Source organism: Erpetoichthys calabaricus, chromosome 12 (assembly GCF_900747795.2).
Source record: "Erpetoichthys calabaricus chromosome 12, fErpCal1.3, whole genome shotgun sequence".
Taxonomy (NCBI): Eukaryota; Metazoa; Chordata; class Cladistia; order Polypteriformes; family Polypteridae; genus Erpetoichthys; species Erpetoichthys calabaricus.
The window spans coordinates 151,129,698-151,154,940 of record NC_041405.2 but is presented as its reverse complement, the minus strand read 5'-3'; the positions used below and the strand labels follow the sequence as shown (position 1 = coordinate 151,154,940).

Sequence of the window (25,243 nt, the reverse complement as noted above, 5' to 3'; positions counted from 1 at the left end):
GGAGCCAAATTTCAAGTGTTACAGCAAAAGGCTCAGAATTCGTGCGTCAGTGAGATGTTTCAGTTTCCGATTTTTAATAAATTTACAAAAATTCCTAAAATCCTGTTTATGCTTTATCATTCTGGTGCAGTGAGTGTTGTTTGATGAGGGAAAATAATTTAAATGATTTCACCACAAGGCTGCAACACAGAGAAATTTGTGGAAAAAGTGAAGGGCTCTAAATACTTTCCGAAGGCACTGGATGTCCCCACATCCCTTGAGGACATCTGCTTTCTTCCAACAATGTTTCTTCAGAGAAATCAATGCCTGGCTTTGTATATTAGCAGCCGTTTTCTGGTGAACCTAGTCTTGCATTAACTGATGATGATCGCCCTCCCCTTACTCACAGGGGTTGTCCCTACTTTATTAGGGGCTGTATGAGATTATATTACTGCACGTTTCTCTCTGCTGTACCCCAAGGCTGTCTGGCCTCCCATCCCTCTGTATTTGTTACAGTCATACTTTCCTGGCCTTTTAAGTATATCATGTACTGTACGATATCTTCAGAAAGAACTGGAAATATGCCAACTTTCGATCATCATAATGGCATTGTCAGTAAGGAAGTATTAAAATTTTACACTATATCCAAACACATATCGCTTCCTATTTGCTATTGTTTGATTCGCTGGTGCACTCTTTCAAACAAATGAGTATATACAGACCAAAGCTCTTTTACTGACCACTTTTCTCAGCACATATTGTACAAAATAAAACTAAAATGCACGGGTTCCTATCACATTGGCCACAATTGTATTGGTTTTCCTTTGCCGTACTTGAGGGTGCCCTGCCTAAAAACCTGATTTATTTACTGCCATCATACTAGAAGATTCATGGCCTCCTGTTCTTGCATTTTTTTCTTTTTGCTTTATTTACAGCTCACTGGCCTGCTTTCTGTCCTACTCCCGACCTACAAACCATTTAGCTCTCTTATGAATTTTCCAGTCTTAATTGGAGGCTATTTCTAATTTTCCCCAACAACAGCTTGGCTTGTTTCACAAATAAGTGGTCATTCAGTCTGCCTCATTTACTTAGACAGCATGTCGTCACTCTACTCCTGTTCACCCACAAAAGTCCTCTGATTCTGGCAGTCAGACTTCGGAATGACCTCCCAAAATTAAGGAGATCAGCTGACTCAATTCATTCTTTTAAAAAACTAGGGGGCGTTGCCCCCTGCTCGCTTTGCTTGCCCGCACCTTCCCATCCCCCCCCCCACCCCCGGGGGTGGTGGTGGTGGGAGGGGCTGAACACAAGCTGAGGAGATGCGGTCTGATCAGCTGCTGTCTTTCTGCTGCTGCTGCCGAGCTGCGTGTTCTGCTTGTCGTGCTGCGCGTCGATCATTTAAAAGCCTGTACAGCAGCCATCCTTTTGTCTCACTGCCTTGTCTCGCGGGACGTCAAACTGTCTTCCGAGAAGATCACGTATTGTCTCCTTTCAAGATTTTTTTTTATAATAGAGAGACAACTTTAAACTCATCTGTTCAGGAAGGCTTTGAACTTAACCTGACATTCTGCCTCCTCTTTCAGTTTACCTCTCAGTCGAGATAAGCAAGTTAATTTGTATGTGTGTGTGTGTGTGTGTGTGTGTGTGTGTGTGTGTTATATCACAAATGATGTTATTTGCTAGGTTTTCTTTTAGTATTTTACTCTGGTTTGTCTTTAATTCTATTTAATGCTTTGTATATCCTGTATTTATTGTTCTATGCAGAAAATTTGTATCCAATGTTGCATAATAATAATAATAATAATTCATTACATTTACATAGCGCTTTCTCAGTACTCAAAGCGCTATCCACACAGGGAGGAACCGGGAAGCGAACCCTCAATCTTCCACAGTCTCCTTACTGCAAAGCAGCAGCACTACCACTGCGCCACCAACAGCATATACCTTGCTGTTCTTTCTGAGACTCTGGGAAAGGTGCTATATAAATAAAATATATTATTATTAATTCTGTTGAAAATATTTTAATTTTACAGTAGCTAAATATGACTCTAAGTAAAATTTACTTTTGAGTGTTTTATTTCAGTGTGTTTAATTTTAGAATTAGTTAATCACTCTTAACTTGTGAGCTCAGAGCTTATGTGGGAAATGTTCTGTAACTGAAACAACAGGCAGGTACAAACACGCTCATTAATATTCATGAGGAAATTTTCCAAGAGTATCTAATTTAGGACCAGATAAAATTCTGGGGTGTTTATGCCAAATTGACATGAACAGGAATTCTGGGAAAATAAGACTAAAATTGTTTAAAAGAGTGTCATTGTTTAGTAGAATGTATATGCTTCAGCTTAGATAAACTGACCAGTGTGTATATGCTTGCAAGAATATATGTAATGGAGGATTGGGATTCTAAAATGAACACTTTTCAAAAGTTACTTAATTAACAAACAGACTCATGGGAACATGTCAGTTGTTTCAGATTTTTAACTAATGCAAATATCTTGCATAAGGTAGCCAGTATGAAACTACAAATTCAAAGGATTTTAAAAGAAGCCATGAGGAGGAGAGAGAAAGAAATAAGAGCCGGAGAGAAGACAACCTGGTCAGACTTTGCCACCTATAGACCATCCATCTGCTCCCAAGCATGGCTGAAGGAAACAAAGACTGCAGCAAGCAAAGCTACAGCCACCTGAAACGAAGCTTGTTGTGTGACCCTAAATTGAATCGTTCAGCTTATATGTTTTCATATCTAACACTTACACCTTGTTTCTCCTTGAAATAAACGATAAGTAACGATTGAAATAGTTTGAGTATTGCTTGCTGAAGTTATCCTGTTGCTTACTGACATTTAGCAATGACCAATGATTGTTAACAAAACAAACACTGTCTATTTAGGTTACATACTGTCGGGGTAGTGACTAGCCCGTGGATTCTGTTAGATTGTCTCGTCCTTTCAAAGGTAGGCATCGGGATATAAAAGCCCAACAGGTATGGAGGTTCCTGGCTTTTGCTAGGACACTCTATAAAGTGTAGCCCTTTCAAGGGAAGCAATCTGAAGATTGATCGCCACAAATCCCGGGCAGGGACACCTCATGAGTGGAGTGGCTTCTAGCTCCTGGTAAGGTATCAAAGTTGAGGTAGCTGGCCTTGGCCAGTGTTAACATATTGTTGCTTTGTACTTGAGCTAATCTGTGCTGAGTGAACGATGAACAGATAAAGTTTTGCAGGACATGCGTGTGAATCAAGGCTAACAATTTAGACATTTGCAATATTAACTTGTCAATCTCAGAGGTTAAAGTGCCTTTTCTGGACACGTTTACAACACAAAACACAGAGGTCAGCCAAGAAATGTACCGTAAACACTGTATATAATTATTTTTTCAAAGGTAGTTTGTTTTGAAAGCATTGCTCTGGATAAAAATCCACCCTCTGGGAGTCTGCAGTCATGGCACATGTAACAATTCCAAATACATTACTCCAGTATTACTTAAGACTTAATCACATCCTCTCTCCTCACTAGTGGTCCTACATTCTCAGTGCCTGATGGTCTTTTGGATCCTAGTTTCTGTTTGACACAATGTAATGTGTGAGACTTGAACCTCCATGAAGGGCTTACCGCAATGGTCTTCTCCTTGATTCCACCCACTGGCAGTATCTTCCCAGTTAAGGACACCTCGCCAGTCATGGCTACATTTTGTCGGATTGGCTTGTTTTTAGCCAGAGAGAGAAGTGCTGTGATGATAGTACAGCCAGCGCTGGGACCATCTTTTGGGGTGGCACCCTGCCAAAAGAGAAAATGAATTGTACTGACATTTCCACTAAAAGCAGACAAAAAGATGAAGGCTGAAATAAAAAACAAATGTGCAGACTTCCTGTAAAGTAACTCCAAGCACCCTTCGAATATTTTAAAAAAATACAGCTGAGCCCCCAGAAAAGTCAAAAGATGACAGACGCAGGTGCCACGTTTCAAAGCAAGTGGCCAGACTTGAATTCTTAAGTCGGCGGAGCAGCATTTGTTATTTTCTTATAGTTGATTTATTAAAATGTATTCTTTGCATGCATGCGTTTGGACAACACCTCACAAGTTGCAGCTTGTTTTAGGTTTATTATAATGAAGATTAACTAGGGGTGACCTGCCATGGAATCTGAGACAGTGTCAAGCTAACAAGCTTAAGAACGCCTTGCCCAGGATCTTACCTCAGGAACGTGCAAATGCAGATGGGATGATACCAGAAAGTCGTTTTCTGGATCCTCCTTTATCAAGAATGACCTGGCGAAGGTATAAGCGATCTTCGCACTCTCCTTCATGACATCTCCCAGCTGACCTGTCACTTCCAAAGACCCTTCTTTGATCTCCTCCTTACCTCTTTTGGCAAGTGGTCTGCGTAAGGACGTCTCAATAAACAAAGTGGATCCACCTGAAAGACAACAGTGAGGCTGTGAAGAGAATAGATTATGGTGTCTATACTGTACTTATTATGACTCTTGACATTCTCTTAACTGAAAATGGGATGTATAGCCAGCATTCTAAAGATTACAAATTCTTTTCTTTCTAAGCAGATTTTCCTGTAATATTTTATTAAGAAACACAAATTTCTTTATCCACTTTACAAACAAGTAAATGGCATCATCAACCAAAACTTTAGCAAAATGAAACACGGTCTTTCGTAATGGAAGGATGCACATTTTCTTCTCTGTTCACAGTTCTTCTTCTTTCTGTGTCCAGTCAAATACAAAACGTCCAGAAATTTGCGGCTAAGACGGCTTCATCATTGGTTTATTGGATGCCTTCCATTGTGCAATGATGGTCTAATCTGGGCCAGATCAGCAGGGGCCTCATGTATAAACGGTGCGTACGCACAGAAATGCTGCGTACGAACCTTTCCACGCTCAAATCGCGATGTATAAAACCTAAACTTGGCGTAAAGCCACGCACATTTCCACGGTAACTCATTCCTTGGCGTACGCAATTTATCCGCCCGGTTTTGCAGACTGGTGGCACCCAGCGTCAAAGCAGTGCTACTGTTCCTGTGTGATCACCCTTTCATTCTTAAATCCACATTCCTGGCGCGGCTTTATAAGTACACTGAAATTAACTGCATATTGTTTATTAGTGTAATGCATCTGATTGTAATTAACCTGTAGCAATATAATGGTCCAGGGAATAGCCATAGTATTCCAAATACCATAACTGCTTTAGCGTTGTAACTCTCACTGCATCTTCTTTCAGCTGATCCCGTTAAGGGTTGCCACAGCAGATCATCTTTTTCCACATTACTCTCACTGCACCACTCAGAGTATTTATATCACTGTATCTGAGTGGGAAATCACAGCAGCAGCTGATTGGAAAGAGAAATATCGGTACACAGCATGAAGCAGATGCTGCCTGAGCCACAGCAAACGCTTTAGTCCCTGTACGGACTTCGCGGTTTAGAAACAGTTTCATCCCAAGGACTCTAAACACACTAAATCAGTCCATCAAGTGCTCCTTGTAGAAATATTTGGACTTATAAGTACAATTACCCCACTGTAAACTTGCACTACAGTTATAATATTGCACAACCTGCGCCACTTTATAAAGCGCGTATTTACATGTGATGACGGTATTCATTTCTAAGACGAAATGCAGCAAAACATGTAGATTATATTATACAGATAAAACTTTAACTTCATTTAAATAATCTGTATTGTTTATAATTAAACATGTGAGGACACGGTGCCTTGCGCTAGCTAGTTCAGTAATTGTTCCTGCCTTGCGCTGTATTCTTGCTGGTGCTGACGCGACACTGGAAAGATAGACGGATATAATAATTAAACACGTACTACTAAGATATTTCAATGTTCCTTAAAAGTTTTGAAGAATCGAAGTTCTAAGCTTACAGATGGCTTCACGTCTATTACATAGCTTATTGTGTGGCGATTGAGTTTTTGGAGAAAGAAAAGTAAGGACAGGAATTGGAGGTTAGTACGTTTGAAAGAGACAGTACTGCTGTGATAAATTATTTAATTGAAGGTCGCACATGGCGCAGCAAGCTTCTTGCGTGAGACATTAACAAGCACTGCGCCACTGTGTTCCCATGTTTAATAACATGCTTTCATTCCTATCATCATGAAAAAGATATCACGTATACATCTCAGTATTTTAATTATTCAGAGAGCTGTAATATCAAGAATGTAATGGATTATGTGTCCTGTCGGAGAAAGAGAAAGCCCGTTTAAAAAGCAGGTAGTGATTCATACACATAGAGCACATAGAAGATCAAATACAGAACAAAGCATTTAACATGCCACTTTAGTTACAATAGGATTTGAGAAACTAGTAAATTAAACGATTTTAAGATGAACTTTATGATGTTCTACTTTAATGGCAAAATAAACTACGTGATTAAAGTGGAAATTTCGAGATTAAAGTTGACATTTCGTGCTTTTTTCCCCACTGTGTGCCTTTTTTTTGTCTGTACCCTAATAAGCTTTCATATGACACTCAGACGGTGGGCTACGACTCGCTTTTTCACGGCGACTTTGATATGTGATTTCTTTTTTATTTCGGGCACTGTGCGACTTTGTGAAGTTGAGCCTTCGAGTTTCTCCGACACTCTGTCACTCGATCAGCTTCCTTTTGTTGATTATACCACTGTTTAAACCAACAAGTAGAACGTTTTTCCTTTACCTCCACTTGGTATTCCCTGAAATTCTTATATTTTCTCCCGTGCTTTTCCCATTGTCTTTTCACAGCAGGCTATTTATATTGATTTGCATATTCAAAGAGGCGTAATTCTGGGAGGAGTTGGGGCGGGACAGAAGGCGCGTGCACGTGCGTTACTTTTCACGCAAATCGGGATTTATGTAGTAGAAGAACGTGAAAGTATGCATGCGCACAGATTCCTGCATCTGGATTTTTCTGTGCGTACGCACAATCCCGCTTTTGTGCTTACGCCATGTTATAGTGTGAGTTCTACGCACGGCGTTATACATGAGGCCCCTGGTGATTAGGATCTTGGACAGCACCACACTCTCACAGAGCTCCACATCAGCTAGTAGGAGACCCCATATCTGCAAGATGGTCTTGCATCTTGGCACACCAACTGTAATGCAATATAGAGTTCTCCACAATGTGTAAGGCAGACCGCGGTCAGGGGCCAGTTCTCCTTTAACCGGAAAATCAGAGGTGTTCAGTTTGCTCTTCCACATGGCGATTTGGTTCTCTACCTGAATTCTTTCTAAGACCCATGGTCTTGACAGGAAGCTCTTTCTGGATCTGAGCTATCGTGCTGCAGGTTAGCGTCCAGATGGGGGTGTTGAGTGTCTGTCTCCTGCTTCGCTCTCTCGGAGTCTGCAGAGAATTCCCTTCGAATGTGAGGTGGGGCTCAATCTCAATGAGCATTTTCTGCACTAGAGTTGGCTTCAAGCATCTCGTTATGATTCACAATTGGTGCAAACTGAGATTTCTTGTAAACAGCAACCAATCAAAAGTGCTATGCAGCAAAATGAAGGCATTCTTGGATTAAACAATCAAGATGAAAACAAGTGTCTGGAGCTATTTAGATGAACACTACCTGCTGTCTAAAAGATTTTGGAAATTGAGTGTCTATTTCCAACATCACTATCTAAAATACTAACAAGCATTCTTGAAGCTTGCTACTAATAACAACACTTCTGAGAGAGAAAAGGTATTGAGGATGTTCAGTGCCCTCCATAATGTTTGGGCCAAAGTCACATTTTTCCTTGATTTACCCCTCTGCTCCACAGTTTAAAATTATAAATCAAACAATTCAGACATGCACTGGAACTTGTTTTGTTGTGGATTACCATTTTATGTAACTGCCTTTAGCTTCTTTTTAATGCCTTCATGGCACTTTTTGCTTTAAATAATTATTTATTTTAAAATGTTTCTTGTTTAGTTCTTCAACGAAAGATTTCTAAGTTTTCTGTTTTTTGAGAGGCACTTTTGACATTTGGGATAGTTAAGTTTATTTTTGAAGCTTCTACACAATTAGTCTTGTGTAGGCTGAAGCAGTCTTTGGGGTTATGGCTCAACCCTATTTTGAGATCTTATCCAGTTAATAATAGGAAGCCTGGCCTGGCTTGGCTTAAAGAAGGTCTTGGAGGCCTCACATCTTTTTTTTAGCTATGGGTTCGACGCCAACTCACGACAGATATCAGTTTTTGATTTTTAATAAATTAGAAAACTTCCAAAAAAATAAAGTGTGCAGATTTTCATGGAATGGGAAAAAAGCTCGAGTATGCATTTTAATGGCCCTGTAGTCTCACGGATCATAGACTACCTGAACAACAGACAACAGTTTGGGAGGCTCAGAGACTGTGTGTCAGAAATGGTGGTGTGTAATACTGGATAAAGTAACTTTCCTGTCTCCCTTCCTGTTTAGTCCTCTACGCAACAGACTTCCAGCACAAAACCAGTGCTTGTCATCTACAGAAACTTTCAGATGACTCTTCCATCATAGGCTTCATTAATAATGGGAGACGAGTCAGAGTACAGGTGGCTTGTAGAAGACTTCATCTTGTTGTGCAGGAAGAACTATTGAGACCAATCACCATTCAGGAGGATTATATGGAAGTGGTGCAGACTTACAAGTACCTGGGGGTTCAGATAAACAACACCTGGACTGGCCGGACAACACAATGGAGCTGTAAAAGAAGGCTGTACTTCATAAGGAGACTTAGGACCTTTGACGTGTGCAGCAAGCTGCTTGAAATGCTCTACCAGTCCGCAGTACCCAGTGTGGTGTTCTACACTGTTGTCTCCTGGCGAAACAATTGGATGTCAAAAGACACACAATGTCTGAAAAAACTTATCAGGAAGGCCTGCTCCATCACAGGGCTAACCCTGGACACACTAGAAGCTGTTGTGGAAAAGAGGAGGATGGCAAAATTGGGTGCCATCATGAAAAATCCCCTCCAGGAGCACTTTTAGCCACAGGCTCATTACACTGTGGTGTGTTAAAGAAGTATCTCTGGGGGTCTTTTATGTCTGCTGCTATCAGGTAGTCCAATGCCTCTCCAGTCATCTCAAACTAAATGCTTATACTGTGTGGAGACCAGGGGTGCGCAGAGCCGCCCCTACTCGACACAGGCAGGCAGAGAAACACGGTTTTACCACACAACACTCGTTTTATTAATCTTCCCCTTGGGAACTTTTCTACTCTGTTCACAATATAACCACACACTTCTAGTATACAGTACCATACACTACAAGGTCGTATTATTCCTTTTCTTTCCAGAAGCATCACAGTGGCAAAGTGGTAGCGCTGCTGCCTTGCAGTAAGGACACCTGGGTTTGCTTCCCGGGTCCCCTGTGCGTGGAGTTTGCATGTTCTCCCAGTGTCTGCGTGGGTTTCTTCCCACAGTCCAAAGACATACAGGTTAGGTGCATTGGCAATCCTAAATTGTCCCTAGTGTGTGTGTGTGTGTGTGTGTGTGTGTGTGTGCGTGCGTGCGTGTGCCCTGCAGTGGGGTTTGTTCCTGTCTTGAGCCCTATGCTGACTGGGATTGGCTCCAGCAGATCCCTGTGACCCTGTGTTAGGATATAGCGGGTTGGACGATGACTGACTGACTGACTTTTCTTTCCTCTTTTCTGCCTCCACTCCCTCTCTGGTAAACTGCGTCTTCTTTCTCCCAACTCTTGTCCCAGATCCTGGAAGTGTCCCAATTGATTCATCAGTATCACCTGGAATCACTTCCAGGTGTGATGGAAATCCTTTGCCAGACTATTCAACTCCCCCTGGCAACCCCCATGGGAACCAACAGGGCTGCATGAAAATCTCACTCCCAGTCTGCACTAGAGGAACCCGTGGTGATACAGCTGCCCAGGAGAGCTGCCCTCTGGTATCCCAGGGGAGGTAACACCTCGCAGGAGCTCTCCCCCAAGGAACTTCCATCCCGCTGATGTCCCGGCCAGACAACGACCGTGGACGTCTGTCACAACTTGAAGTTCATTTTGCAATTCATGCACAATGTATATTTATTAGTGATTGAATGATTTATCAATTGACTGATTTTATTATTTGTCTTGCAATTCTGCATCTTTATTTTTTACGTTTCTATTGCTGTATGCACCTAAGTTCCCCCCTGGAATTAATGTTTATGTACCATATATACTCATGTAAATTGGGTCTTGAAACCCGAAAAATCGATCATAAAATCAGACCCCGACTTATACGCCCGTTCAAAAATACGACACTTAATTTTTTTTTTTTTTAAATCTTCTTGCCTCCTCCAATCGCGCATCAGTTTCTCAGACGCATCACAATTTGTTGCAGCAGCGCAGTTACAATTTCTTTTGCCACTTCAATGACTTTTAATTTAAAACCAGCTTCATATTTTCTTCTGATCGAATGCTCCATCGTAGATAAGGGGATGCTCTTACGATAAAGGTGTATGAGACACAAAAAACACAAAACTGTGCAAAAGTCGCTTTGGAATAGTTCGGGTATTACCGTGTGGTCACGTAGGCACAATACATAGAAAAAAAAGGCTGTGTGCTCCGTGGTTACTGTCTCACGTGGGCGTTAGCATATTGTAATCTCTTGGACCAATAGCGTCACTTTCCACATTCGACTAATACAACCGACATTATAAAATACCGGAAATTATATGGAAAAAATCAAGCCCTGACTTATCCGCGGGAGAACTTAAACGCAAGTATATACAGTAGTATAATCTAATCTAGAAGGTGAAGGGGTTTGAATACTTTTCTGACTACACTGTAATCACTGTAACAACACTCTAAAATGCAAGAGATTCAACTTTAATTCATATTTTAATTTTTAAAATTTTATAATTCTAGTATTTTTTTTTAATTTCATGCTTGTTATCTTTAGTCTGTGTACCTCAGTTAAACATTGGAAATGGGGGAGCATTATTCTTCATCTCATTTTTGAATTGTGTTTGATGGGCTGTTAGACACAAAGAGAGGACAAGACCTTACCCATAGCAGTCCATGCCAATCCCATTACAACCCCTGGAGGTGTGATGTCATACATCCTGTCCACAGTGAAGATGGGCTTGCCCACAAAATCCTGGAGATTTTCTACCGTCACCTGGACAGAGGTGGCCTCCCCATTCACAATGCGAAACGCTGACTTTCTGAAAACCTGGAAAATGGAATGGAGTTACTGGATGAAGAGAAGTGACAAGTCTAAGGTGACTACTGAGCAGGTTCTCCTGGGTGTTTGGGTTTACCTTCTCTACTTGCTTCTGTAAGTTTCGCACACCACTCTCGCGACAGTATTGTTTAATGAGGACTGTTAGTGCCTCTGATGTGATGCTCGTCTTCTCCTCATCCAGTCCACACAGTGCTCTCAGTTGTGGGACTAGGTATCGCTAAAGAAAAGAAGCAAATAATATGATAAAGCACATTGCAAAATATCATTATACTGGTAAACACATTGGAGCATTTGTTGAGTGCCATGAATGCCCATAAATTGAGGTGATTCACCCCATCACTCTCAGCAGTCTTTCATTTTGTTTTCACTTCAGGTCCAACACGTCATTTATTTTGCATGGCACCTCTTAAGGGGTGCAATTCACCACACAAATGGATGGATTTGACCTGCTCTGAGTTATACGTTGGCTAGTGAAAAATCTGAACTGGTAACAATGAATTTTCAGATTTCAGTTTTCCACCCAGAATGGGGTCACTACTTTTCAATTTGCAAAAATTCTTTTTTTTTTCAAGCAAGTCTGAATTTTGCACCTTCACCAAAACTATATTTGCTTCTGTGCCGGGCATGCTATTCTGCTACAATTCTGGTTTACAGATTCTCCATTTAGCCATAAGATCATAATTCTAACAAGTTATGCATTTTTATCATGTTTTTAAATATCATCATTTGATGTGCGAGGGGGTTTCATATTTTGAATTACATGGTAACAAGTGTAGCATATTGTGGCAACAACTCAGGAAACTGGAGGGGATGAAGACTGTGACTGAAATTGCTCTCTAAAGCCGATGTCAGATTACGTGACTTCTAGATGTAGGGTATGTCTGGCTTGCTGACTGTGGTTGCCGATGAGGATGAGAAAACATTATTAACTGTAATGATTATAAGTATTTAACTCACAAATATCAAGGACTGTATTTTGCATCAATCATGCTGCAGAGAGCTACAGTGCATCCGGAAAGTATTCACAGCGCATCACTTTTTTCACATTTTATGTTACAGCCTTTTTCTAAAATGGATTAAATTAATTTTTTTCCTTAGAATTCTACATACAACACCCCATAATGACAACGTGAAAAAAGTTTACTTGAGATTTTTGCAAATTTATTAAAAATAAAAAAATTGAGAAAGCACATGTACATAAGTATTCACAGCCTTTGCCATAAAGCTCAAAATTGAGCTCAGGTGCATCCTGTTTCCCCTGATCATCCTTGAGATGTTTCTGCAGCTTCATTGGAGTCCACCTATGGTAAATTCAGTTGATTGGACATGATTTGGAAAGGAACACACCTGTCTATAGAAGGTCCCACAGTTGACAGTTCATGCCAGAGCACAAACCAAGCATGAAGTCAAAGGAATTGTCTGTAGACCTCCGAGACAGGATTGTCTCAAGGCACAAATCTGGGGAAGGTTACAGAAAAATTTCTGCTGCTTTGAAGGTCCCAATGAGCACAGTGGCCTCCATCATCCGTAAGTGGAAGAAGTTCGAAACCACCAGGACTCTTCCTAGAGCTGGCCGGCCATCTAAACTGAGCGATCGGGGGAGAAGGGCCTTAGTCAGGGAGGTGACCAAGAACCCGATGGTCACTCTGTCAGAGCTCCAGAGGTCCTCTGTGGAGAGAGGAGGTCCTTCCAGAAGGACAACCATCTCTGCAGCAATCCACCAATCAGGCCTGTATGGTAGAGTGGCCAGACGGGAGCCACTCCTTAGTAAAAGGCACATGGCAGCCCACCTGGAGTTTGCCAAAAGGCACCTGAAGGACTCTCAGACCATGAGAAAGAAAATTCTCTGGTCTGATGAGACAAAGATTGAATTCTTTGGTGTGAATGCCAGGCGTCACGTTTGGAGGAAACCAGGCACCGCTCATCACCGGGACAATACCATCCCTACAGTGAAGCATGGTGGTGGCAGCATCATGCTGTGGGGATGTTTTTCAGCGGCAGGGACTGGGAGACTAGTCAGGATAAAGGGAAAGATGACTGCAGCAATGTACAGAGACATCCTGGATGAAAACCTGCTCCACAGCGCTCTTGATCTGAGACTGGGGCGACGGTTCATCTTTCAGCAGGACAACGACCCTAAGCACACAGCCAAGATATCAAAGGAGTGGCTTCAGGACAACTCTGTGAATGTCCTTGAGTGGCCCAGGCAGAGCCCAGACTTGAATCCGATTGAACATCTCTGGAGAGATCTTAAAATGGCTGTGCACTGACGCTTACCATCCAACCTCTTGGGGGTTTGCAGTCTCTTCTAATTCACCAAGAATAAAGAAATTGCTTTTTATTTTAAATTGGTGTTTTTGTCTTCCGTTGTTTTCGACTTCAGCGTCCACACTGACATTGTGACTGGACCGTGTCAATTTACACAAGTGAAAATCGCTGGGCATGTCATATTTAGGACTACATGCCAAAATTCCAAGAACCCTATTGTCGGAGAGCCAACAGTGTGTTGCCTGACAGAGCCTGTGCTGTAAGAAGGGTTAACAGGCACAGCAAGTTCAGCTGGATTTTGTTTTCTCTTTTATCATTCTGTACATAAAATGCAATATATCAGGCAGATGAGCTTCTTTTCTATTTTTGAGATCCAAAACATAATCTCTCTTTATTCCTTGTTGCTACATTATATACAGTGCCCTCCATAATATTTGGGGACAAAGACACATTTTTCCTTGATTTAACCCTCTGTTGCCACAGTTTAAAATTACAAATCAAACAATTCAGACATTGTGATTAAAGAGCACATTGCAGACTTTCACTTAAGGGTATCAGCATACATTATGGACACACATTGTAGAAATGACAACACTTTGGCACAGCTCTGAATAATGGAAACTGCAGACTCCAAAGAGTAGAAGCTGGCCGAGGTATCTTATGAAGCAATGAAAGCCACCTGAGGATTTACAAACACCTGGGACACCAAATGTTCTAAACATTAAGGTGCCCTGAAATGGGGGGAACCATGCAGATGTGCAAATACCCTTAAATGAAAGTATGCAATGTGCACTTTAATCACATCTGAATAGTTTGATTTGTAATCTACAACTGTGGAACAGAAGGGTAAATCATGGAAAAATTTGTCTTTGTCTCAAACATTATGGAGGGCACTGTATATTGTACTTCTATAGGAGCATTCATTGTTTGTCAACACTCATCCCCACGACTAAAGAGAAACTGAAACCTGTTTGATTTTATCGAAGAGAGTCTTGGGAGTAGCTGGAGTGAGTCATTGGGTATGTCACATTACGCAACCGGCCTTCACGGGAGCACACTGCCAACTGGCCCCGATTATGTAGCTAAAGGTTATGACCGAAAATCGCTGGAAAAGTCGTCTAATGTGACATGGCCTTAACCGATTGTGATTTGTCCCAAACTGAAATTTGTTTTTTTTTTTTGCCTTTTTTTCAGAAACCTCATGTTACACTTGTCAACACATTCCGTGGTTCTTTCCAAGATCTTGAACATAATAGAACCCAGTCCCTAAAGTATATAAAGTATAAGCCTTTATTTTAAATAAAGGGAAATATATATTAATAATATAAAGAAGAAACAAAGCCCAAACAGCAAACAATTGTCTGGACTGCTTGGTCTAACCAAAAAGGTACACTCACAACTTGCTTAGTTTCTCAAATTATTACTTTTTCGCGTCACACATTTTTTTTGTTGATGGCTTGCCCAATCTTCCATCAAACTCAAACTGGGTGGCACTCAAAGTCTTGTGAGGTCCTGGTGACAACCTCTGCTGGTGGTCCCCTGTAAACTTACTTGACATAACAAGGATTCTGCCTCCAAGCAGCTATCCTTTAAGGTCTAATACAGTGACTGACTTCTGCTGGCCAGTTCAGAGTACACTTTCTGGTGCCATTTGATTTTTCAGACCATTTACTAGTGAGTCCCTCATTCTTGTGATGTTGGGATTTTTTCCACCTCACGACTAAGAGTTTCTTTTCAGAGTAACTTTCAACACGCACATATAAGTATCAAACTGTGTTGTGTTAGTAAATTCTTAATAATAATCTATTATAAAAAAAAATTTGGGGACGAGACGAGTCTTTTTTTTCTGCAATGAGACAAGCTGTTTTGAAGAGAGACACGTTCACATCCCGCGAGGCGTTCAAGTCACATCATACTTACAACCTTTGGAAGCAAGTCCCGTGAGACAGTGACTTTTGCAAGTCGCGCCCTACTTACAACCATTTTCAAACAAGACCACGGTCAGCTAACCTCTCAGTTGTTGGAATGCTTTTGGCAGACACACTTCCTGTGCTCTCAGCTCTTAAAAATTTTGTATGTTCTAGATGACACGTCAACGACTAAGCAAAGAAGAAAGAGCAGCGTGTCGAAAAAGAGACCCAAAAGCGTTGGATTGAAAAAAATGCAAAAAAGAAAGCAAAAAAGGACAATGATGTGCAAATTCTGAAAATAAGTAATAACCAGCCCCTCCTGCGAGACTAGACTTTATGCCAAGAGATTTAACCATGCCTGGGGTCGGAAAAAGACAAAGTAGAACGGCGTAAAGAATTCAAAAACGGTGCGATGCACATGCAGAGCAGGTTAGAGATAATGGAAATAGGAAAATTCGAAAGTCTCAAAAAAAATATGATAGTAAAGATCGTATTGGCGCAAACAGACGGAAAATATTACTCAGTGAAATAACGGAACAGCGAAAAGAGATCGCATAGTGTTTGAGGATGTCTAGGGGAGAAGAAAGACAAGGCAGTGAGACAAAAGGACAGCTGCTGTACAGGCTTTTAAACGTTTGAAGCGCCGCACAAGATGCAGATCACGTGGCATGGGGTGAAGTGAGCAGGGGGCAAAGCCACCTAATAATAATTCTTCTTCATCTTTCCGCTGCTCCCATTAGGTGCTGCCACATCGGATCATCTTTCTCCATATAATAATAACAACAATTCTACATTTATATAGTGTTTTCCTCACTACTCAAAGCCATTCAGTGAGTTTGGGAGCCACTTCACCCATCACTAATGTGTAGCATGCATCTGGGTGATGCAATGGCAGCCATTTCTGCATCATTACACTCACCACACATTAGCTGAAAGGTGTTGAAGGGGTGAGAGAGATAGCCAATTACAGACAGGGGGTGATTAGGGGCCCAGAATGACTAGGCTGTGGTGATCAATTTAGACAAATTCTTATTAAGAAAATCTGCCAAGGGAAAGCTATTCATAGTGATGTCCCCTGGGTTTACCTCAGCAATAGCCAGCTTCTCTTGTGCTACATATCCTGAAACGTTGATCATCTCCATCCGATCTCTGAGAGGCTCAGGAATAGTGTCAGTGACATTGGCAGTGCAGATGAACAACACCTAAAATGAACAACAGTAACACCTCACTATATTACAAAGCAGTTTTTTTTTTCCTTATATTTTACCTACATATACTTAAACATTTTTAAATATAGTGCCTTACTACAATGAACACAACACCAAGGTTCATTACAAGTATAGTGCTGCAGTGTAACTGTTAGAAGCAGAATTGCCATGGAACAACAATAACATTTATTTATATAGCACATTTTCATACAAAAAAGTAGCTCAAAGTGCTTTACATAATGAAGAAAAGAAAAATAAAAGACAAAACAATAAATTAAAATAAGACAACATTAGTTAACATAGAAAAAGAGTAAGGTCCAATGGCCAGGGGGGACAGAAAAAACAACAAAAAAAATCCAGACGGCTGGAGAAAAAAATAAAATCTGCAGGGGTTCCAGGCCACGAGACCACCCAGCCCCCTCTGGGCATTCTACCTAACATAAATGAAATAGTCCTGAACATAATAATAACAATTAATAATTCTTTGCATTTATATAGCGCTTTTCTCATTACTCAAAGCACTCAGCAATTGCAGGTTAAGGGCCTTGCTTAAGGGCCCAACAGAGAAGAGTCTCTATTGGCATTTACGGGATTCGAACCGGCAACCTTCCGATTGCCAGTGCAGATCCCTAGCCTCAGAGCCACCACTCCGCCCTGAACACGGACATGAAACTATACCACTCAGATACTGTGGTCCCAATTCAATAATATTTTTTTCTTTTAAACAGTAGATTCGGAAAGTATTCAGACCACTTCACTCACTGCACTTCATTGTGATGCAGATTTAATTTTAAATGGAAAAGTTCCTATTTTTGCCTATCAATCTGCACAGAAGAACCCATAATGACAAAGTGAAAACATGTTCAGTAAAGTTTTATTAATTATTATTATTTATAAAAATGTATTAAAACTCAAAACCTGAAATCTTTAATTCACAGAAATATTCAGACCCTTCGTTCAGTACTGTGGCAGCAATTACATCTTTGAGTATTCTTGGGTAAGTCTTTACAAGCTTGACACACCTGGATGTGGTCAGTTTATCTCATTCTTCTTGGCAGATCCTCACAAGCTCCATTAGATTAGATGGGAAGTGTCTGTAAACTACCACATTCTGCTTTGTCTTCATTTTATGCTTTCATGCTGAATCATGTACCGTCATCCCGGTCTGAGGTGGCATGCACTCTGGACTGTTTTTCTTCAATGACCCCTCTGTATTTCTCTGCATTCATCCTTTCCTCAGTTCTGACCAGTCTCCTTGTCCCTACAGCTAAAAAGCACCCCCATCGCATGATGCTGTCCCAACCATGCTTCACCATAGGGATGGTATTAGGCTTCTGATGAGCACTGCCTGCTCTTCACCAGACATAGAGCTTGGAGTTCTACCCAAAGAGTTCAATTTTTGTCAGACTAGAGATTCTTTTCCCTCATGCCTCTTTAAATGACCTAAACCCACACATACTAAATAATTATAGGCCTATTTCAAATTTACCCTTTCTCTCTAAATTACTAAAAAAAGTAGTCGCCAATCAGCTTCAGTCACACCTTACGCATTACAATTTATTTGAGAAATTCCAGTCTGGTTTCCGCACTGGTCGTAGTACAGAAACGGCACTAACGCAGTTGTAAATGACATTCTGATATCCTCTGATGAAGGAAACTCCACTACAATTATGTTGTTAGACTTAAGTGCAGCATTTGACACCACTGACCATTCTATTTTACTGCACAGGCTAGAAAATGATGTTGGGCCTTACAGGCACTGTACTCGCTTGGTTTAGTTCTTATTTATCAAATCAATTCCAATATGTACAGAAATGTGCTGACAGGACTCCATCATTATACACAGAAGTGAGATATGGTGTCCCACAGGGCTCAGTACTGGGACCTTTACTGGTTTCACTTTACATGCTTCCACTGGGATCTATCATTAGGAGACATCATGTTAATTTTCACTTGTATGCAGATGACACCCAGTTATACCTTTCACTTAAATCAAATGAAGTTTCTCCGATGTTGTCTTTAATTAGTTGGGTTAATGAATTAAAGGAGTGGATGGATGAGAACTACTTGTCATTAAACACTGATAAAACAGAGATGTTAATTGTTGGAGGGAATGACGCTGATCACAACAATATCTTGTCATTATTTAACTAAGTTGGAATCACCATTAATTTCCCTGAATCAGCCCGCAATCTAGGAGTTATCTCTGACTCTAGCATGTCATTTAAAGCGCATATTACAAAGTTGTCCAAATCATGTTTCTTCCATCTTAAAAATGTTGGGAAATTAAGGCACTTTCTAAATAAACAGGATTCTGAGAAATTAATTCATGCATTTATTTCTAGTAGGATTGACTACTGCAATGCGGTGTTCACTGGATGTTCAAACTGTTCTTTATTCAGCCTCCAGTTAATCCAAAATGCTGCTGCAAGAATTATTACAAGAACAACGTCCGGCTTACTTGTCTGAACTTATGCCTTACAAACCAGAGCGCACATTAGGATCTCAAGATGTCGGTCTGGTTATGATTCCAAGGATTAATAAAATAACAGTGGGAGGTCGAGCTTTTAGTTACAGGACCCCTAAACTGTGGAATGGTCTGCCTGCTACTATAAGAGATGCCCCTTCTGTTTCAGCTTTTAAATCCCAGCTGAAGACTCAACTTCAGTTTAGCACACCCTGACTAGAGCTGCTGATTAACTGTACAGACTGCATCTCTGTTTTTAGTCATTAGCACTAAAACATAAATAATATGATAGTTAAAATTTGTTACTAACCCTCACCTATTCTGTTTCTCTTCTTGGTACTCAAACGTGGCACTTTGTGCTACAGCCCACTTGCTAAGTTGTTTTGCCTGCCTAAGGTAAAGTCATCCCTGATGGAGGATCGCAGGAATCATGGTGTAGAGGGGTCCTTTCATCGGATTGGCTGGCCAAGCAAAGTTTCAGCTGTGGAATGGCCAAATGGGGGAGGCAGCTTGATGGTTGAGGTCTCCAGGACACTAAACAAATCCAAATCACATTATGTGATGATATCTACTGTTAAATTCTGGTCCGTAATTTTTATTTTTAGACTGCATTGAGGATTTGTTCTGTTTTGTGTATTGTATTTTATTGTCCCCCTTCTTTTTAACACCCACTGCACGCCCAACCTACCTGGATAGGGGTCTCTTTTTGAACTGCCTTTCCCAAGGTTTCTTCCATTGTTTCCCTACAAGGGTTTTTGGGAGTTTTTCCTTGTCTTCTTAGAGAATAAAGGCTGGGGGGCTGTCAAGAGTCAGGGCCTGTTAAAGCCCGTTGCGCCACTTCTTGTGTGATTTTGGGCTATACAAAAATAAATTGTATTGTATTGTATTGCAATTAGATGTAGAGATAACCTATAAAGTGCAGTGTGGATGGAACAAATTGAAGAAGGTATCAGGAGTATTAAGGTGAACATTAAAGGCAAGTTTATAATGCCGTGGTAAGACCAGCAATGATCTATGGAGCTCAGACATGGGCAGTAAAGGGAGCACAGGAGAAGAAGTTGGATGCAATAAAAATCAAAATGTTGAGATTAACGTGAGGAATAACGAAAAGGACTGAATAAGAAATGAGACAATCAGAGGTACAACAAAAGTGGGAGAGAAATCTAAGAAAGTACAGGAAAGTACGTTGAAGTGGTACAGGAATGTGATGAGGACAGATAATGAAAATGTGGGCAAAAGAGTGATGGGAATGAAAGTACAGGGGAAGAGAAAGAGAGGAAGGCCAAAGAGGAGGTGGATGGATAAAGTAAAACAAGATCTGAAGGAAAAGGGTTTGACTGGTGAGGAGGTGTGGGACTGAGCTGTATGAAAAAAGTTGATCCAGCACATCAGCCCCACAAAGAAGTAGAAAAAGATGAACAGGAAGAAGTAGTACAAGTAGTAGTAGTGATTTAAGATCCAAAGCTTAGACCATACTGCCTACAATCCAAAAGTACAAGTAATTAAAAATTAAAAGAAAATGAAAAGGGAATATTGGGAGAGACACATTTGTGAAAAAAATAGGACGACAGATTTAACTGGTGTACTCCATAGAGCTCTTTTACAACTTTGATTTCAGAATGATGAGAGTATTTCAAAGAATTGGAAATGGGGTGTTAATGGCTCTTTTCAACTTGTCTAAGATGGTGTTTTCCTTGATATTTTCAAGATGACATATCAACCCAGTGTAGTTTATCCATATTACTAACCGAGAATTGTAAACCGGAAGGCACAGACGCAGGTCTCGGTAAACCGGAAGGCATGGACGCAGGTACACGGCGATGGGACCATGACATAGTGCGCAGGCGCCTACAGCGCGCGTCTCATAAACCGCAAGCGAAGTCTGTTCCACCGCAAACGAAGGAGTCACGGCCCAAAAACGAAAGAGCTCAACTGATGTGAATGAGAAATGAAGCAACAACGCGCCATAGCTAATGACTAATGACACAGCCACACAAAAAAGAGGATTCTGCGCTGCACCCCAGAGTCAAATGTAAGAGGCTACGGAGGCCCCACAGGTCCACAAAGATGGTACGGAAGGCACGTGAAAGTACGAAAGGCGCATAAGCCTACAATGCGCTTCTGAACTAAATGGCCACACTACACAGCATGGTCCACGCGCTTCTAACACACCTACGGAGGCCCCACAGGTCCACAAAGATAGTATGGAAGGCGCGTGGAAGTACGAAAGGTGCATGCGCCTACAACACGCTTCTTAACTAAACGTCCACACTACACAGCCTGGTCGGGGTAATAAGAATAAACGAACTCTCCGTATTAAACATACGGCATCCTCACACGTCCAAACCATATAGCATATGTGAATCACATTACATTGACGCATTATTAACAGTACAACCACAGAAAACGCTCCGTATTAACAGTAAGTGCAATTATTAATATTACTAACAGTAGACAACAGATAACTAATGGAGTCACGGTCATGGCTCCAAAACGATCCAGCTCAACTAACGGAGCTACAAAAGCGAACCCGCATGGATAAAAACAATAGACGTGGGCGCCTACAACGCGCATCTGGAACCGCGGAAGCAAAACTGTCTCGGCTCCAAAACCAAACAGCTCGACTAACGGAGCTACAAAAACGAGCCCGCATGGATAAAAACAATAGACGTGGGCGCCTACAACGCGCGTCTGAAACTGCGGAAGCAAAACTGTTTCGGCTCCAAAACCAAACAGCTCGACTAACGGAGCTGCAAAAACGAGCCCGCATGGACAAATACAATGTACATAGACGCCTACAACGCGCGTCTGAAATTGCGGAAGCAAAGCAGGCACAAAAGCTGGGGTATCACCTTGGTAACCCCATGTACTTCTGAAACTGTGAGAGGAGAATAGCACGACTTTACAGACAGGAGTCCAATGCAGAATTATTAACTGCTGATGATGTAGATCGTTTTGTCTGTGCTGAAATTCCAAACAGAGAAACCTTTCCTGACCTTATTAAAAGGATTCAGCATATTGGGACTCGCAAGATTACAAATATTGTTTTTACAGAAGTTCTGAAATAAAAGTGAAACTAATGAAATAACAACAATTCAAAGAAAAAAAATCTTAAAAGTGTGTATCCGGAAAACCAAACACGGGGGTTGGCGAGCGAAGCGAGCAGGGGGCGAAGCCCCCTAGTTTTAATATAATTCAGCTGAACATATGCAGTACAATAGCCCTGTAAAACATGCAACAAAGCCCAGGAAGATCAGAAGAAAAATCGGGAGAGCGGTCCCCTCAATAATAATAATAATAATTATAATTCATTACATTTATATAGCGCTTTTATTTCTCAAATATTATATCTCTTTGTTTCTCATCATAACTAATTGATAATATCGATACACAATCAATTATTTCTATTTATAATCAAACTTTATTTTAAAATTATATTTTCGCACTTAGGGAGGTCGAAAATGGTGGTGGAATTTTTTCATGATTACATATGCATTACCTATATTAGGTGCAAAGTAAAAAGAGTTACAGTCACCTAAAAACATAAAGTGTTAGTCTTTATATATAATACGCTACCGTGGCTGTTCGTTTGTCTATCCAGAATTTTAAATCACCTGTAGCTCGCAAACCGTTTGACCTATTGACCTGAAATTTCGTACACATATACTATGTGACATCTACTATCCGCTTTCAGGGTGATGATTGACCTCCAAGGATATCCCTCTTTTTATTTTTATTTTATTGTAGAATCAATACTCGGCAGCGGCCACAGGGCAGCTGTGTGGTGCATGCGTATGGGCACCGTTCTCATTCTCTACCTCTTTTGCCGCACTTCCCCTACATCTTCATATCTTAAATCATTCTTGAGGTAGATTGAAGACTTAAGTGCCAGCTTAAGTGAAAAAATGAAAGAAAACGTACTAAGTAATTGCAACACAAACACTGACGTAATCAGCTTTAATGCTAAAAGATGCCGACGGAAGAACAAAAGAAGCGGGCCGCTAGGGTGGAGATAAGAAGAGCTGCTCAGGAAGCAGCAAGAACATCAACATCTGAGCAAACGAATAGTAAACATACAGAGAAAGAGGATGAAAACTAAGAACACTCAAGTCAAGTGTATTCACTTCATGATATCGTGCAGTCCACCGTTACTGGTATTATATAATATCCTTTGCAATACATTGCTATAGGTAAAACTGTATCATACAAAGATGGTGCCGACTGTTGAGGCACGCCGTCAGCCGCTCTGGCTTTTTTGTTTCTCGTTAGTCCTGCTTTTTTCTCGGCTTACTTGCTCCTGTGATGCTCTTCCAGACTCGATGATTCGTTATGATCGCTTCACCCTTCTGGCTCTTCGAACGAGTGCGGGGGTTTCTCGACATTTGACTCCGGAGTTCAGTCAAACCTTTGTCCGACTGTTTGAGGAAGTCCCGGCCTTCCTCATCACTGTCCACGGCTTGGCCGGTCGTCGATGGAAACGCCGCCGCCGTGGGAAGCGTGGAGGCACCAGGGCTCGGCTCCGAGCCTCCCGGATCCTCTTTAGGAACAACTCTCCTGGCTCCCAACATGAGTCAATGCTCTCGGAATGCCTCTTGCCCTCGGATGCTCCGGTACACCTCCCTGCCTCGCTCCGTCACCGCCGCCGGGGGGTGAACTTTAACAACCTACGCCGCATCACGACAATGTCAGCCGCCACGCCTGGTGCGTCTTTGTTAACGTCGTCCCAGCCGGTTCGTTTTGCGCTGATAAATGCCAGATCGGTCGTGAACAAAACTTTCATCCTGAAAGACTTTTTTCTTTCCAATGGCCTGGATTTTTTATGTACTGCTGAAACCTGGATTTTACCGGGCGAGACGCTCTCACTCACTGAAGTTTTGCCCCCGGGATGTTCCTTTATCAACACGCCGAGAGCGCAGCGCCGCGGCGGGGGCTTATTGACCTTATTTAAATATGATTTTATCTGCAAACGCCCTTCCCTTCCGCTTTCATTTTCCCCTTTACTTTTGAGCTCAGTATGTTTGAACTTGTCTGTTCTCCACCGCTGCTGTGCACACTCATCTATCGCCCCCCAAAATATAATAAGGACTTTTTAGACGAATTTGCAGCTTTTTTGGCTGATATTACCTGCAGATATGATCGCTTCCTTTGTTTGGGTGATTTTAATATCCATGTTTGCTGTCCCGTTAAACCTCTAGCAAAAGACTTTCTGGACATTATTGACTCCTTTGGTCTTTCTCAACTAGTCAATGGACCAACACATGGACAGGCTACAACACTGGATCTGGTTCTTTCTCGCGGTCTCAGAATCAGTGACTTGGACATTCTGCCTCCCAGTTTTTCTGATCACTCGCCTGTTCTGTTTAATTTGGATTTGGTCTCTGCTGAGCATGGTAAATCCACCACTACCCGTCCCTTCCGTGTCATTTCCCCTTCTGCTGCTGAAGATTTTGCAGCTGCTTTTGCATCAATCTCCACATCATGTGAATCCACGGATGCTGATGTTTTATTGCAAACCTTCTATACTTCCTGCTGTTCTGTGATGGATGTTGTAGCCCCACTCAAACAGAGACAATCCAAAGTCAAGCATGACCCATGGCTAAATGAACAAACTCGCTCCATCAGGCAAAACTGTAGGCGGCTAGAACGTAAATGGAGGAAAGATGGTCTCACTGTTACCTTTGACTGCATGAGAGACATGTGGTCTCAATACCAGAGAGCAGTTAGAGGTGCAAGAAACCGTTTTTTTACTGACATCATCTCAAAAAATTCTGGCAACGTGTCTTATACAAAACACTGAATGCTGTCCTCTCTCCAGCTGCAACTGTTTTCTCTTCTCCCTCCAATGCTCTTTGTAATCAGATCCTTACGTTTTTTCTGGATAAGGTCACGAACATTAGATCCCAGATCTCCATTTCTTCTTCTGGCTCTGTTGATTTAGCCGTTCCTGTACACGGCTCCCTCACCAGCTTTGAACCCATTTCGCTCCCCCATCTGGAAAAAATCGTCGCCTCAATGAAGCCTTTGGGCTCTCCGGACGATGTGGTGCCGTCCAGACTGCTGAAAGATGTCTTTCCTGTGATTCGATATGATGTCTTAAAGATCATAACTAGTAGTCTATCTTCGGCTACAGTTCCTCGTGCTTTCAAACACGCAGTTGTACATCCAATCGTGAAAAAACCTGATCTTGACCCTGCCGTCTTCTCCAATCTTCGTCCAATTTCCAAACTACCTTTCCTGTCTAAATTACTCGAAAAAGTAGTTTATGAGCAATTAATTCATCACCTACAG

General features: G+C 41.5%; 1 protein-coding gene across 1 annotated transcript in view; it reads right to left on the bottom strand.

Moving 5' to 3' along the window:
• lonp1 (lon peptidase 1, mitochondrial) overlaps window positions 1-25,243 on the bottom strand; it is an 87,040-nt gene that overhangs the window by 8,226 nt on the left and 53,571 nt on the right. The window contains exons 13-17 of the mRNA XM_028816563.2: window positions 16,366-16,482; window positions 11,179-11,319; window positions 10,925-11,090; window positions 4,174-4,394; window positions 3,593-3,757 (exon numbers count right to left, since the gene is read on the bottom strand). Of these exons, the coding sequence (XP_028672396.1) occupies window positions 3,593-3,757; window positions 4,174-4,394; window positions 10,925-11,090; window positions 11,179-11,319; window positions 16,366-16,482 (810 nt within the window). The remainder of the gene's footprint in view (window positions 1-3,592; window positions 3,758-4,173; window positions 4,395-10,924; window positions 11,091-11,178; window positions 11,320-16,365; window positions 16,483-25,243) is intronic.